The following is a 16,060-nucleotide window of genomic DNA, read 5'->3' as shown; positions in this document are numbered from 1 at the left end:
GAATCCTGATTGCCCCAATCCAGTTATAATCCAGCCAATCTAATGTTATAATTTAGGCCCCTTTTGCATATGCAGAATAATGCACTTTCAATCCACTTTTCATAATTTCCTCTGAAGATGCCAGCCACAGATGCAGGCGAAACGTCAGGAGAGAATGTTGCTAGAACACGGCCATACAGCCCGGAAACCACACAGCACCCACTTTCATAATTGTTTGCAAGTGGATCTTGCTATTCTGCATAGAGTAAAATCCAGCTGCAAAGTGCATTGAAGGTGCATTATTCTGCATGTACAGAAAGGGCCTTAGGCCGTTTCCGCACAGGCATTTAATGGCGGCCTGGAGACGGCAAAAACGCCGTCTCCAGGCCACCATTCGCACAGGGGGCACAGCTGCATCGCAGCCGTGCCGCCCGACCACAGAGAAGCTGGCATTTCCCCAGAGCGCTTGGAAGCGAACGGCAGCGGCTTCGAGACGCCTCCCCCACCCGGCACTTCACGAAACTGGTGTTCCCCGGGCCCGGTGCGCCGCTGAAGTTTACAGGGACCACGCTTCTTGCCCTGCACCGCTGGAGCAAAGGCGGCGCGCCAGAAGCAGGGCTGGGCGGTCTCTCAGGCTCCGGTCCAGCGACGCTCACCGAGGTCGGAGATGTCAGCGGCGGCCGGCGCTCTTTGGCGCCGGCTGCCTCGGGTTTTCCAGGGACTGCTTACATCGCGGACAGTCTCCGAGCTGCTCGGGTCAAGTCGCCGGAATGTAATGCTGACCAGCCACGTCACTCGCCGTTGGGCGGCGAAGCTTGACGGCCTTAGATATACAGCCAAATCTGAGTAACATTTAGGGGGTTGGACTTGATGGCCCTTGTGGTCTCTTCCAACTCTATGATTCTACCGTATGATTCATTCACAGGAATGATCCCACCCAAATTACATCTGCAGAAGTGCAGCTTTGACTTTCCCTCTCATTGGAGACCAAAATGCCTCCCAGAATCCTCTAGGAGGATCAGGAAATGCTCACAAACAGCTTGGGGAGGGAGTTGGAAGTCTTCTATGAGCTAGGGGGTGGTGGTGGAATGAAAATCACTCATGCTTATGTGTGTAAATGTTGGCAAGTTGCTTCCAACTTATGGCTTCTGAAGCTATGAATTAATGTTTTCCAAAATATCCTATCATTAACAGCCTTTCTCAGGTCTGTAGACGGAGGGTTCATGGTTTCTTTTGTAGAGTCAATTTACCTCATGGTGCATTTGCTCTTCTGCTGCTTTCAACTTCTATCATTATTGTCTTTTCCAATGTTTTCTTGTCTTCTCATAATGCAATCAAAGAACGATAGCCTCACCCTTAGAACCAGCCCCTTGCCCATGAGGAAATTTTAGGTGAGGCCATAAGTTCAAACAACATCTGAATTAAACCACATGCGTTTCAATAATATCTTATTTTTCATCATTGTTCTTCTCTTAGTTTGTGTTGTGCCTTAAGAATTCATTTTTAAAAAAGAATTCTCAACAACAGTATATCCTGAGGATAAAAGGATGTTCAGTCACATTCTGCTGCTCAAAATGCATGGATAATTTTGATGTAGGCAGCTGTTTTTGGAATGGTGCTTCCTACATGCATGACAGTGACACCTCCTAGTTTCTTCTAAAGCACCTTCTCTTGGGTGTTGTGGGTCTTCCAGGCTGTATGGCTGTGTTCCAGTAGCATTTTCTTCTAACGTTTTGCCTGCATCTGTGGCTGGCATCTTCAGAGGATCCTTTGAAGATGCCAGATCCTCTGAAGACTCTAGCCACAGATGCAGGCAAAACATTAGAAGAAAATGCTACTGGAACACAGCCATACAAGCCGGAAGACCCACAACACCCTAGTGATTCTGGCCATGAAAGCCTTTGACAATACACCTCCTTTTGCTTTGTGAGGCGGATGAAAACCAGGAATAGTTCACTGCCTTCGTTGAAGAAGCCAGTGGATGATAGGAAATCCAGAGCTCACCCATTAGTGATTACTGGTTTAGTGGATCATCCCTAGGTATTTATTAAGGACTTTCATCCAAAAGCCTGTGTAAAAGTATTTTTTCAAACCTGTTCTCTAATAAATATACATTCCTGTTTTGGAATGATCCAACCTTGCTTAAAATAATTTGAAGAAAATTAACAGGTTCCTTCTCTTTTTTCAGAAACTCTGGAGAATGGCCCTAACAAGTGTGAAAGGTGAGTAAATGTTGCATCTGCCCCTTTCATATCCCCCCAATGAATGTAAGAGCTGGAAGGTGCAGCCTGATTCTTTATTTATAACCAATGATAATGAGCAGACAGCAGGATCAGTAAGGATCATGTGATAAAAATTGTCAAGTGGGTTCTACTTGCTCTGTAAAGTCACTGGTACCTGCAGAGGTTTATTCAAACTGTCCTCCAATGTACCATTTTCTTGCTGCCCAGGCAGACTACCTGCTTTCAGACAATGTACATTTTTGCTACTATTTGGGAAAGTGCGAGAGTGTTGGTTGCAGTCCCCTTTCCTGGTAAATTAATGAGCAAGCTGTCATTTTATGAGTGTATTAAGAATGTGTGCCTCCTCCTCAAAAATTGTAGTTAATTATATTAATTAAATACCTGTTTTCTCTTGCTTTTATTTCCTGAATTTTAAAATTGGAAAATTAGGGCTGCATTCAGATAGCAAACTTAACCATTGCTCCAGAGAATCATGGACTCATAGAGTTGGAAGAGACCCCAAGGGTCATCAAGTCCAACCCCCTGCAATGCAGGAACCCACAATCAAAGCACTCCTGACAGATGGCCATCTAGCCTCTCTTTAAAAATCTCCAAAGAAGGAGACTCCACCACACTCCAAGGTAGTGTGTTCCACTGTCGAACAGCCCTTACTGTCAGGAAGTTTTTCCTGATGTTTAGGTGGAATCATTTTTCCTTTGCCTTGAACCCATTACTCCTGGTCCTAGTCTCTGGAGCAGCAAAAAACAAGCTTGCTCCTTCACCAACATGATTTCCCTTCAAATATCTAAACATGTGAGAAGGAAGGAAGGAAGCAGGGGGCACACATGTGAACCCAGAAACATGTTCAGGCATATTTTAACTTAGGTCCATTGTTTACCAAGCCCCATTGTTACCTCTTCCTTCTATTGAAGAAGAAGAGTTTGGATTTATATCCCCCCTTTCTCTCCTGTAAGGAGACTCAAAGGGGCTTACAATCTCCTTGCCCTTCCCCCACTCACAAACACCCTGTGAGGTAGGTGGGGCTGAGGGAGCTCTGAAGAATCTAATCCAAGGCCACCCAGCTGGCATATGTTGGAGTTCACAAACTAATCTAGTTCACCAGATAACCCTCCACAGCTAAAGAGGCAGAACGGGGAATCAAACTCGGTTCCCCAGATTAGAGTGCACCTGCTCTTAACCACTACACCACACTATTGCCCACTTGTGTCTGGTTTGGTTAAGAGACTTTTTTCAATTTTTGTGGTGCATCATAGCATTGTAATGTTTTTCAATATAACCCAATAACAATAGTAATAATTAATAATAATGTGTACAGATAAATGTTTCTTGTTACTTGATTCTAGTGCAGCTAACAGAAAGAGATCAAACAAAGATGAAACATACTGGAAGGAGATCAACGCAGCAATGGCCTTAACAAACCTTGCACAAGGAAAAGACAAACTGCAGGGCACGACCAGCTGCATCATTCAGAAATCGTCGCATATATCAGAAGTAAAGACTGTCAAAGTGCCACTAGTACCACCGTTTTAGAGAGCCGTTACTTTTTCTTCTGCCTCAAGCGGACTTTTTTTGTGCCACAGCTTTCCCCATTAAGTCGGACTTGGCGACCTGAAGCAAGCGTTAAAAAACAGGTTCCTTTCGTATTGTGGTCAGTAAAAATAACGAAGAGCTCCGTTCAACAGGAAGCTCTCCAGTACAAGCACCACGTTCTTGCATGGCTCCCATTCAGTTTAGTAGCGCTTGAGCTGGACAGCTTCCTCGGGTATTTTACCCAAGCACGGTAACCAAGAAACGCTCCTGCGGGCTCAAGTTTTGTTAAGTATAAAATCATTTCTATAAAGGGCATGTAAATTATGAGGGGAAAGTTTTCTCCCATTTTTTTAAAAAATCAAACTATTAACTTCACATTAAGCGTCTGCATAGCTATAACACATAAGTGCCTTGCTTTCTTACAATAAGCTAAAACGTGGGCTCAGCCCAGGACAGCTGTGCCTCAAAGTATCAGCGCCATAACGCTTCACCTTTGCATGTAGTTTCATATGCATCCTGGCCAGTTGAAAGCTGACCTCAAAAAGGGGAGAAAGAGAAACAAACCCTGGAGTGTTAGTGCACTAGTTGCCTTCTATGAATTACAGACTGGTAAATCTTCGCAGTGAAATCGCTGCATCTGATTACGGAAAAGTCCACCATGTCATCCAACCGAGCACACAAGCCTCTTGTGTGGGTAAAAAAAATTGCTATGCATGTATTGGTTTTTCTGCCTGCATTTGCAGTATTTTTAATGCCAAAATAATTGACTTTGATAAGTGCAATACTGTAGAAAGGAACTCAAACGTTTTAAGGAACATCCTGGTTATTTATATTAGGGGGCTTTCACCTGAGATTCAAAGCGGTTCTTGTTTCCAATGCTTTGCAATGAAACTGTAAAAACTTACGTTGGCCAGAATAGTCATTCGCATAATTTTTTTCTGTATTGAAACAAATCAGAGACTTCGATAAATAGCAAGAGAACAACTCCAAGGAGATTTAAGCCTCGCATATGAATAATGGTCCAATTCTTAGCTGTTACATAATACAAAATGTTTTAAATATCAGAAGTACCCACTGAAGTCTTGGTTGCAACAAAGCCATTGGTAAAATACAGTTAGTATTTCTTCCTTCTCAACTCTCCTTTTGATTTATTTGAAACTGTCAAATAAGTAAGCAGATCCTTGTTGCTGGTACCAAATCAACCTATGCATCAGTTTATTATTTATACTGGAACCTGATCTCAGTAACCTTCCATGACAGAAACTGTTGTTGTCCAAATACATTCCAGAATGTTCTTATTTTGATAGAATATATCAAATGAAGTCAATTCCCACTATAAGAAAGGCATTGTGGAATCTATGTAATATATAAAGCCTGAGTTAGAAGCAGGTTGGAAGTGCTAAACAGTTGTGGCACTGAAACAATTCTGAAGTCAAAGCTGTTACTAAATTAGGCACTCCAAAACATGTTAAATTTTTACCTTTCAGTCCCATTGAGGGAAGTGCATTTTATACAATCAGGAGATTCTGGGAGGTAGACAGGATTTTTCCTCAGCTATGCAAAAATATTGTAATTAAGCTCACTTCTCAAATAAGCAATAAATCCAAATTAAATTTATACTGAGTTTGAGGAAAGAAAGTGTCAATTGTCCCTAATTCAATTCCAGGCAAAGTTGAAACTTGGTTTATTTTAGTTAAACTGGATTGAATGCTAGGTCTAAATGAAAGTATCTGGGTTAAACCTGATTTAAGGGCCTAGTTTGGAACTGGTTCAAAGTTCAGGAAAGCTGCTAATCCTGTTTCATTCCGATTTTGTATGTTCAATTCAAATGAGAGCTTTTTAAAAAAGGACAACTCTGCAGGACTGCAGGCGAGGCACAGCTTCCTTCATCAAATACAAAGCCTGATGCAGCCCGATTCCTACAAATGCTTTTGGGTATATACAGAGCCCTTTAACCTTCTCATTGCTCTGCACAAGAATTCTCTCATTAGTTGCCTGCCAATTCTGTGGTAGGGGACTTCTATACTCAGGACCGCATGGAATTGAATCTAATGAGCTTGTACACTTACTGGATTGCTCATATGTTTGCCTTACGCAAATCTAGTTCAAGAAAATAACAACTGGATTTTTTTAAAAGCAGGTTTCCATTGACTGGGTCTTTTGGTGTGTAGCGTACTAAATCAGAGAACCCCAACCTTTTTGAGTGTGCAGGCATCTTTGGAATTCTGACACAGCATGGTGGGCCCAGCCACAAAATGGCTGCCCTGGGAGGTGGAAACATCTGTACTATGGCTGTTGCAGCTTACCTTGTGCTGGAGAGGCAGCTGCTGTTGAAGTCCATTTTTTTAATATGGGCACAATCAATCAACTCTCTAGTAGCCCATTGGAAGCCTTGCTGGGCAAAGAACTCACCTGGCCCCACCCACTTTCCAAAACATCTGGGCAGAACTAGGGGAGACGTTGGCATGGGCCAGGTTGCCATGTACTAAATTTTTGTTCATAACTTTCTACTTTTGATAAGTCTCTTTGCATCTGTAAGCTGCACTTCCTACTTTCCTGGCCTGCTTATGACAGTTCCTTGTATCATGCAGAGAGGACTCAACCCCTGGTGAAGCTGACTTTCAGGTATGCAAACAGCTCTTCAAGCATAACCAGTTCCAGTTGCACTAATATATTCTCGATGCATAGCAGATAGCAATCTTAACATAACTTGTAGGAAGTGTCTTGATGTAACATAGCATTTTGTGATGGTTGTTTTTTTTTAAAGTGTACAATTTAAAATGATTTGATACGAAAAAAAATTTGTACATAAATATATATATTTTTACTTTTTTAAATGGCTGTTTTGCGTTGACATAAAAGCAGGAAATATATGTTATGACTGTATGAACTGTTGAAGTATACTTTTGATTGACTTGCATCATTGCGCAAAAGACATTTCTACATCAATGTCTTTTGAGACCTGAGCTACTGGATTTTGTCATAACAATGTGAGTTTCTAAAAATTTGGAAAAAAAGAGTAAACACTTCATTCTAGTTCATACTATTATAAGTTATTCTGTTATTAACTATTTTGTGACAATAAACTGTCTTGCCAAACTTTTCTGTATGAGGCGTTCTGTTATGTTTTAATTTGAATAAATATTACAAAATATCGGACAGTGAAAATCAGGGATGGTTCCACCGAGTAAGAAATCTAAGCAGCCACTTCGGATTAGGGATACCAGAGAATCCAGTGGGCCCTCTGCCAAGGAATCATAGGGTACACCTCTTGGAATACGCGCTTACGGAGGCAAATACTTTGGACCAACCCTTCCGGAGGCAAAAACCATTGGTGGCCATATGTAAGAACAGATGCGAACCATTTATTTCTCAGCCTGAAGTCTCTCAGGTGCTTAGAGCTGGAAGCTGGACCCTGAAGTGCAGTGGGAAGACATATTGACAGGCCAAAGGCTGAGAATGATGGATAGGAGGCAACTAACATTTCCTCCAGAATTCCGGACCAATCTGAAATTGTTGTGTCCACCAAAGGTCACCCCTTTGTTAAACCTAGTTGGATGTTATATTGGTGGGGAGGGCTTTTGACAGGCACAGTATCCTCTGGTAAGAGCAAGATGCTTTCCTAAGCACACAGAGCAGCATTGACGGCTGAATGGGAGTCCAAGAAGCGTAATATGGATTCAGCAGCAGGCCAGGAAAAGATGGAAGGCTTTCAACATCTGAGAAGAGTGTTCATTGGCAGGTATGTATTTTGAGCACAGGCAGTTCATTTCCTTTGCTTCCTGCACCCTTGGATGGTGCTTCTTAAGCTCACAGTAGTATCTAGCACCTAAGGAAGGCCCCATTGTGAAATAGAATGGTATCAGAGGTGGGATCCAACCAGTTCTCACCACTTCTTTAGAAGTGGTTACTGATTTTTTCTGAGTGCCGAGAAGGGGTTACTAAAGCAACCTCCCTGCCCAATAGGGACTGGAGTTGCGTGTGTGAATCCCACCACCATCGGAACCTGTTATTGTAATTGAGTACTCTTTCTGAACGCAGATCAATATCTATTTCTTGATTCAGTGGTTTTCATCGCCAATACCAAGTTCATTTGGAAAAGGAGGGGGGGGGGACACAGTAGCCATGTTGTAGATATTTTTACTAAATTGGAGATTTGTAATATATTTGGTCATTGACTGTAAATAAAGTCTACTACTACAGTAGCCATGAGATGTGGAGACTTGATACAACCTGGACCAAGTTAAGGACCTGAATTGTATTGACAACTTTTTTCTCTCGTGCATATGTACATAGACAATAACTGTTCACAGTAGATGACTGAGTCGACCATTTGAGGGCAGAAGGTCAGACTCGTGATTTTTTAAATTAAGCCTGGACTGTCCCATATGCCTTGAAGCTACACCAAGCAGCAGTACAAATGCCTGCTCACCTTTGTGGCATCGGTATGATGCTGCAAATGCTTGTTTCCTTCTGGGCCTCGGAAGAGGCTGGGAAGTCTGAACACACAGTCTCAGGTTCCCGGAATCTCTGACAAATGCTTGACTTTAACTGCTGCACGAAAGCAAAACCAATCAAATGGTCAGGTTTTAAACTTCACAAACACTTGCTATTGTTTCATGTTATATTTTTCTCTCTCTAATTTATCCTTCTTGTTTCTGCTTTAATAGTTTCTGGAAACACAAATTCTTCATGTTTTCAAAAGTAAAAGAATGATCAGTGTTGAGCCAAAGGCTAATGGAGTCCTGGTTATTTATGATGTAGAAAACCAAACATCATTAGAATTGTTGGTCTTTGCTTCAACATATGTAACCATTTTAATAAAATAAGTAACTGGGATTTTTTTTTTTTATGTTCTTGCCGTTTTGGACATAAACATTCATTCCTCAGGCTGTAGCTTTGAGTCGCATGTTCTGTTCATTTGGTGTTGCTCAATATCAGGGCTACAATCCAAAATGGTGTTAAGCACACTTAACCCCATTGGTGTCAGTGGGTTTAAGCACACTAAACTCTCTGTCGGATTGTGATTCGGGAGTTTATGTTGAAACTAATGCACAATTGTGCCTCACTGCAAAAAACTGGCCGTCTGCAGCTGATTATTTGGTTGTGATAGCAGAGGCATATCAAGATCACATATGATTTGTGCTGAAGTGTCTTCACAGTTTAAAAACGCAAAGAAAGTACTTTGTTATTGCATAGAAACACTATGCCAGATCTTTTGGCTGCTCGTAAGCCCATATGCATCCTGACCTGCAAATTTAACATCTTTGGTCCTGGCGAGATAATATGTACTCTCCATCTCCAAATGTGCATATTTCATCGCGTTTCAAAAACCTGGCGAGCAGAATGGAGCACTCCCCATGTAAAAAGTGCAACTGCATGGAACACTCCCAGAGGTGAAAAAGGAACCCCAGGTCTCTCCATGCTGGAAATGAAAGCCAATTTTAGAGTAAGGTTAGATGCATTCCTGATGTTGTCTGGTCCCAGAGGGAACAGCCACCCTGACTTAAGGGAAGGGTGATGTAAAAACAGTTGTATCTATCAACAACATTTTAGCCAACTTTCCTTAAAGATGACTTAAGGAAGATAGAGATGACCACATTTAAATTGTAGGGTTGCCAGCTCCTGGCTGAGAAATTCCTGGAGATTTGGGGATGGAGCCTGGGGAGGTTGGGCTTTGAGGAACTCAGTGGTGGCGAACCTTTGGCACTCCAGATGTTATGGACTACAATTCCCATCAGCCCCTTCCAGCATGGCCAATTGGCCATGCTGGCAGGGGCTGATGGGAATTGTAGTCCATAACATCTGGAGTGCCAAAGGTTCGCCACCATGGCTCTAGAACATGGCCAATTGGCCATGCTGGCAGGGGCTGATGGGAATTGTAGTCCATGAACATCTGGAGAGCCACAGGTTGCAGACCCCTGCTCTAGAACAACCACTTTCTCCAAGGAAACTGCTTTCTGTAGTCTGGAGGTTGATCACAATTTGCAGCCCGACTTCAGCACAAATTCAACAAAAAAAGCTGGCTGTTTTTTGGCCAGCTCAAGAATAAAAAGGACAGCTCCAGTATCGACATCCAGCTATGAATAGTCTTGCCAACATCAGTTTGACCCTGAACATTCAGATTTGAGATGTTCCTTCACAAAGTAAAATCTCTAATCCAAGGATGATGGTCAAGATCGAGGTCTGTAGGAAACGGAACAATTGAGATGTGCAGTGAACTTTTGATCTTCCCCAGACTTCCAACACACATAAATCTAACTTTAAAAAACCCCACTAAATTTGAGTCCATCACTAACCGTGTCCTGTTAAACAAGAATAGAAAAGGAAAGTAATGATAAAAATGAAGAGGGGAGGGAAATGGACTAAATAGAAGAGGGCATGAGATTAGTTCTAGACACCCTCCCCCCTTTCAGCTTTGCTTCTCCAAAGCATAAAAGCAACTGTTATGTCAGTTTGGGCTATTGGCAATGGAAGAAACCATTGGCAGCAGATATCAGACCTGACTTAAGACAGCTATAACTCAAGCACCTGACTTTTTAAGCAGCTGAGGTCTGGTTTCTTAATGGATGTTCTTTTTTATTTGTCTTGTTGGTCCTATCTTCAGATATTTTTACTTTCCCATTTGGAGCCTTTTGGATGGAATTCCTGCACTCCCTTCCATTTTCCTCCCCCCTTTTACGACATGTAGTTTTCTTTAAGCCAAACATTCTTCTGCCCAGCTTTATCACAGGACCACATAGGACAATAACATTGCAGCCCAACAATGGTTACAACCAAAGGCCATCAATGTTGACAGGCTTCAAATAGTATTGCTCTGTTTAGAATTGCACTGTGAGTAGAATCTCATGTCAGCTGATTATTTTCCTTCCTCTGAGGGTGGATATTTGTAAAACAGAGAGGGTTGATTAGTTGGTATCTTTATTCAATAAAATGCATCTTTCTTTTGTCTCAGAGCAATATCAGACCAACAAGTGGTAAACCCTTTTCACAATGGTTCTGGTTGAACTGAGGGAAAATGGGTTCTGTAGAGTCCCTATTGTTTAGTGTCCATGCCATCACTAACTCACCACCCATCAATCCTTAGTGCAGTTTCACAGCTATTGAAGCAAAATGTTTATTAAGATGGAGGACAAACTTGCATGCACCTAAATATATATGTTTTAAAATATTATTCGTACGAGGCAAATGACCTCCCTGAAGCGTACTTGACTGCTGAACCAGGAGTTGCCATGCTGATACGCATGTGTGAAAAGCAAGCTGCAAAGCCAAGCTTAGCCCACTGGCAAACTTTCACTGAAATAAAAACTTATCTGTCTTCAACCTCGCTGCAAATATATGGCTTTGTTATTTCTCTGGGAGTTCTGTTATTTGTTATTTCTCTGGGAGGTCAAGGCCCACTGTCATTCCTTCAGAGCAAAAGAAAGGGTCACAGGAGGTAACAGTCTCTACTTCTCGGCTCTCTTGTGTCAAGCTCTCTTGCTGCTGAACTTAACGAACGCAACTCAACTCTCAAGGTGCTAAGACCTCAAGTGTGTGCTGCAAAATTGCCTCAACCCGCCGACTCCCTCATCTATCACTCTGTGCTTAACTACTACTGCTTTTGGCCATCTTAACTCCCTGAAGGACTGTCATTCTAACCATAACTACCTAAGACCTGCCAAGATTCGTTTTATGAGCTGCTGCTGAGAGTTTCGCTATTTAAGGCTGATTTTTCAGCAATTTTCATTGGCACTTGATGGTACGTGCCTGATTTACGATGCTGTAAATAACCACAAATAAGGGACATCTCTTTCCTTTATGGTAAGGAAACGTTACATTATTTTGAGGGATGGTGGAAGGACAGGTTTCTCATTAAGTTCTGGAGTCTATTTTGACTTCTACGACGAGTTTTCAGTGCAGCCCTGTAACACACTTTATTATTCTTTTAAGCTAGAATAACTGGCTTTGTGGTATGAAGTGGGGCTGGGATCCATATGTGTTTTTGCTCCTAAGAATTAGAAGAGTCTGAAATGCTGTTGGGTCAATAAACCTAAAACGCTGCCCTCTGTTTTGGCTTTTTCTGCTGCCTTTACAGCTGGCCGAGTGTCAAAAAGAATTCCAATTGTCTATCTAGCCATGAATTTATAGTTGCTGAGGCCACAGAATGTAAACATCCTTGAGTTCTTGCCCCTCTACAGAAATCTATTCAAGTCTTTTCTGATGACCAGCACATAAGCACATGTGAGAATCAAAGAAGCTAGAAGTCCCTTTGTAACATGTGGACGATGCTCAGGCTGTTTTGAGATTATTTTAGCAGCATGACAGCCATCCCAAAGGGCTGTCTCAGGGTATACAACTGTACATTGTCAACTAATAACATTCTGCATTTTATCTTCCACAACTGATGATGGAAGGGGAAGGGTAATGAATATGTTAGTTGTGATCCTTCTTGTTGCACTACACAAAAAGTGTGTATTAGTCATTATTAAGATCAACTTTAATTCGCCAACAGTGGCGAGAGTGCTGCCTACTAAGAAGACTGCACCAAGAACCGAGAGTTGAGTTGCTCTCAACTATGTGCATATTCCCCTCCTTTTTTTCCAACATCTCGCTCATTAGCAGTGTTCACAAATGTGCCAGGGATAGTAATGTAGAAAACAGACCATACAAAAATGGAGCAGACTTGGGGCTTTTTCAAATGCACAGTAGTTGTTGCCAGCAGGATGACAAAGAAAAACCTGGATATTCACTTAGTGAAGTCAAGTGCCCACCTCTGGCCATTTAGCTGACCTTCAAGCACTGTCTGAATGCCCAACTTTTTGTTATGATGTTTGTAAACTGGCAAGTTGATCTTTCAAAAGAGGCCAGAGCTTAGCAGGAGGGAGCATGCTCATGTAGCAAATAAGACCCCCCCCCCCGCACTTTCACTAGAATAGCGCCCCAAAATCCATGCAAGCATGTTTCCCGGTTCTGCCTGGGATGTTGGCCTAGCAATGCACATTTCCAAATCTAAATATTCATCCTGAACAAAGGACTGAGAGGACGGTATTGCACTGAAATATTTAGCCATTGGCCAATTTTATCCAAGTTGCAAGTTACTACAGTTCTTTGCTGTCATAAGTCCTTAGCCTGTATCCATGCTGTGCTTACCCCAAGGCAGTTTGCTGCACAGCGGGGTCTCCACGTGTTTCGTTGTTTATACACAACGAGATGTCCACCATTTTGCCTGCTCCTGCTTTTGCATCGTTCCCAGATTGGTAGGTAGAATGTCACCTTTTATTGGGGGGGGGGGGGGGACCATGCGTGTTATTTTTTTTTAAAGGCACATTGATCCCCCCAGGAATGCGTGCCAAGGAGTGGGCAGAACTGCTCCTTTGTGGGTGAAGGCAGAAAGGAACAGAAAACCCAAAAGCAAGGGAAACAGATGCTGGATGCCAGACAGGGAAATAATTGCATTTTTGCTCGCTTTTGGAAACCATGGTGCAGTGAATTTGGGAGGGGAGAGAAAATCTGACCCGAAAGGAATATGTACACTCACAAACACATGACAGGCCACAGTGGCCTCAGGGCCATTTCTCTTTTGATGCCATGTTAGCATTCTATAACTTGTGAATAATTTGCAAGTCCACCTTGGATTTTGCTGGAATTTGCTCAGAAGCAAATCTGTCATGGAAATTCAGTGCTCATGTATGTCGGGGTAAATTACCTCATTGTGTTGGCTACTTAGCTAAAAGATATGTTACTGAATTTTGTGGTGACCAGTTTGATTTGAATGTTCATTTGCTTGATGGTTCCTTCACCTTTAAGAGAAAACTTGAGGCAGGGGAATCATCCTTCCCCCCCCCCCCCAATACATTGATGACATTTGATAGGGATGCTCATTTTGGCACCTGTTCCATCAAAGTGGGGCATCAATGGCATAAAAATAGCGAGCAAAATGCTGTGAAGGAAACAAAAATGGGAAATTTGTCAAAAAATATAGCCAAGAGGAAAATGAATTATGCATGAAGAATTTTTAAGAATACATATTCATGCCTCTCTCATCTGCCAGTGCTTGAATGGAACAGTGTTGGTGTTTGCTGTTTCTTCTAGACAAGTTGAGATGAGATTAAGTTTCTCAGGGACCGCTGCTGGGTTGGTGATGAAGAAAAAAGGACTGGAGGGAAATGCAGCACCATCCTTGAGTAGGTCTTCTGAAATGAACCAATAGGTAACAAAGAAGAAAAAGGAAGGTCTGAGGATTCCATTCCATTCCATTTGTTGAGTATTTCCAAGTAAGCGTATATACAGGATTGCAGCTTCAGCTCAGTTTGCAAACTAATGGGAACCCTATTTCTTGAGCCTCATAGAAACATTCCCAAGTGAGGGTGGAAACGTTAACAGATGATGACACATTTTCACAGTATAGTTTGGCTTCATGGTCACCAGGTCCAGAGATGGAGGGGGGAAGTGTGCCCAGTGTGCGCATGCAGCCTACACCCCGCCACGCCCCTGGAACGCCACCGCAGGGGTGCATGCCCAGTGCATTGCATGCATCCCTGGCAGCCCCCTTGGCGCTACGCCTCTGAACAGGTTTCTAAAGCTGTAGTTTTCAACCTTTTCATACCTAGGATCTCCTTTTAAGTTCAGGTGGCAACAGGGGACCCAGTGAGCTCAATCACATGGCAGGAAGTCACATACATCATTGTCATGTGACAGGAAGAGGAACAGCCAGCCTTCGAATCTGTCTGTGCCATAAAGGACCCCACCTTGCCATTCTGTAGCTCCTCTAACAGGGTATGGAGAAAGGCAAGAGGTCTGGAGTTCTTGTTTTCTATCTGTGGCCAACACCTGTATCTCTTATGAAAAACTGTTGAACAGTGGGTGCTCGAAGGAGTTTGCTACCCAGGAGGTGGAGTCTGTACCACGACTCATGGATTGAAAACCACCCCCTAGAATCACTGTGTTTAAATTATAATAGAAGAACATCAGCAAAGAAAGAGCCACACAACTAATTCTGCATATCTGAGGGGCTCAAGGTGTGCATTTCTCAAATAGCAGCTCTCCATACAGCATGGAAATCTGGACTTAAAACAGAAGGGACTGTTCAAAGATTGCCAACTCTGGGTCGGGAAATATCTGGAGATTTGGGGGGAAGGCAGAGCCTGGGGAGGGACCTCTGTGGGCTTTAACAGCATAGAATCCATCCTCCAAAGCAGCCATTTTCTCGAGGGGTATTGATGTCTGTCATCTGGAGGTCAGTTCAAATTCTGGGAGATCTCTAGGCCCCACCTGGAAGTTGGCAACCCTAACTGTTTCTGATGTAGCATACAAGGTATATATGGGGTGGGTGGGTAAAAAAGCTAAATCCTTTGCACCCACGTTTATCTCAGGATTCCAGAAGTGTTTTCTACTAGGAATGAGGAGGTGAATGATAAGGGAGGATGCTTGTGGCAGGACAACATAAGATCGCTGGATGACTAGGCTGAAAGACAAGTCTTGTATCAGATTGTACATATTGAGCATGCTTAATAGGCTAATGCGTATTAACTTCTCCTCCTGCTCTTATGACAAACTGTATTATAATGAACATACAGGAAAAATATGGGAGGGACCACATATTAAGGAGGAACATGTAAATAGGCGGACTGGAAAATTATGACTCTAAATACCCTTAGCCAATGGGGGAACAGAGTGGGTGTGTCGGATTCAGGAGAAGGAAATAAACATGCTGTGGATATACTGTTTCAGTGGAGTCTGCCCATGTGGGGACGGCTCCCCTTTCTTTGCAAATAAAGATACTGAAAACTCTCTTCAGTTGGCTTGATATTTGGTAAAGAAATATTGGGCACCACACATACATCCTGAAGCTGCTGATAAGCTGCAAGTCCTTCTCAGGTTTATGCTGCTGCTCCCATCACAGCTTACGTGGGGTTGTGGCTGTGAGCCACCCACTAAAAGCCAAAGCCTTCTTTGGCCACACCCAGTCTTTCAATTACCTGAAGAAAGGGAGGATGAAATTTTCAGCCCAAGTTTTATTAAGTAGGCTTTGAAGTTCCCAATTCCCTTTCCTTTTATTGTCATAGGCAAAATGCCACAAATGTCATAAATGCTAAGTATAAAATACCAGCTGAGTACAATTTTTTAATCAGCCAGGAAAAAAAACTTCGTCAAAAGAAAGGACTATTTTAATTAAATTATCCGAGTCAAACCACTGGGCTCTTATTGAATTATACGCTAATTAGCCAAATTCCAGATAGTTCATCAGCTATTTCCATCCAACCCCAAAAAAGGGTTTTAAAAAAAAAATTGTACAAGAGTTTCATTCCGCTTCTGTGCAACACAAA

At 42.5% G+C, this 16,060-nt stretch overlaps 1 protein-coding gene across 3 annotated transcripts in view; it reads left to right on the top strand.

Moving 5' to 3' along the window:
* MKX (mohawk homeobox) overlaps positions 1-4,883 on the top strand; it is a 63,995-nt gene extending 59,112 nt beyond the window's left edge. Inside the window, exons 6-7 of one of the 3 annotated variants that reach the window (XM_048511749.1) lie at positions 2,168-2,201; positions 3,566-4,883. In XM_048511749.1, the coding sequence (XP_048367706.1) occupies positions 2,168-2,201; positions 3,566-3,752 (221 nt within the window). In that variant the 3' untranslated portion in view covers positions 3,753-4,883. Of the gene's footprint in view, positions 1-2,167; positions 2,202-2,651; positions 2,772-3,565 lie in introns of those variants that run through there. The other 2 variants (XM_048511752.1, XM_048511751.1) reach the window with 2 other exon arrangements.
* The last annotated feature ends 11,177 nt before the right edge of the window (positions 4,884-16,060 follow it).

Source organism: Sphaerodactylus townsendi, linkage group LG11 (genome assembly GCF_021028975.2).
Source record: "Sphaerodactylus townsendi isolate TG3544 linkage group LG11, MPM_Stown_v2.3, whole genome shotgun sequence".
Taxonomy (NCBI): Eukaryota; Metazoa; Chordata; class Lepidosauria; order Squamata; family Sphaerodactylidae; genus Sphaerodactylus; species Sphaerodactylus townsendi.
The sequence above is the reverse complement of the archived record's forward strand: the minus strand, read 5'-3'. Positions and strand labels throughout refer to the sequence as shown.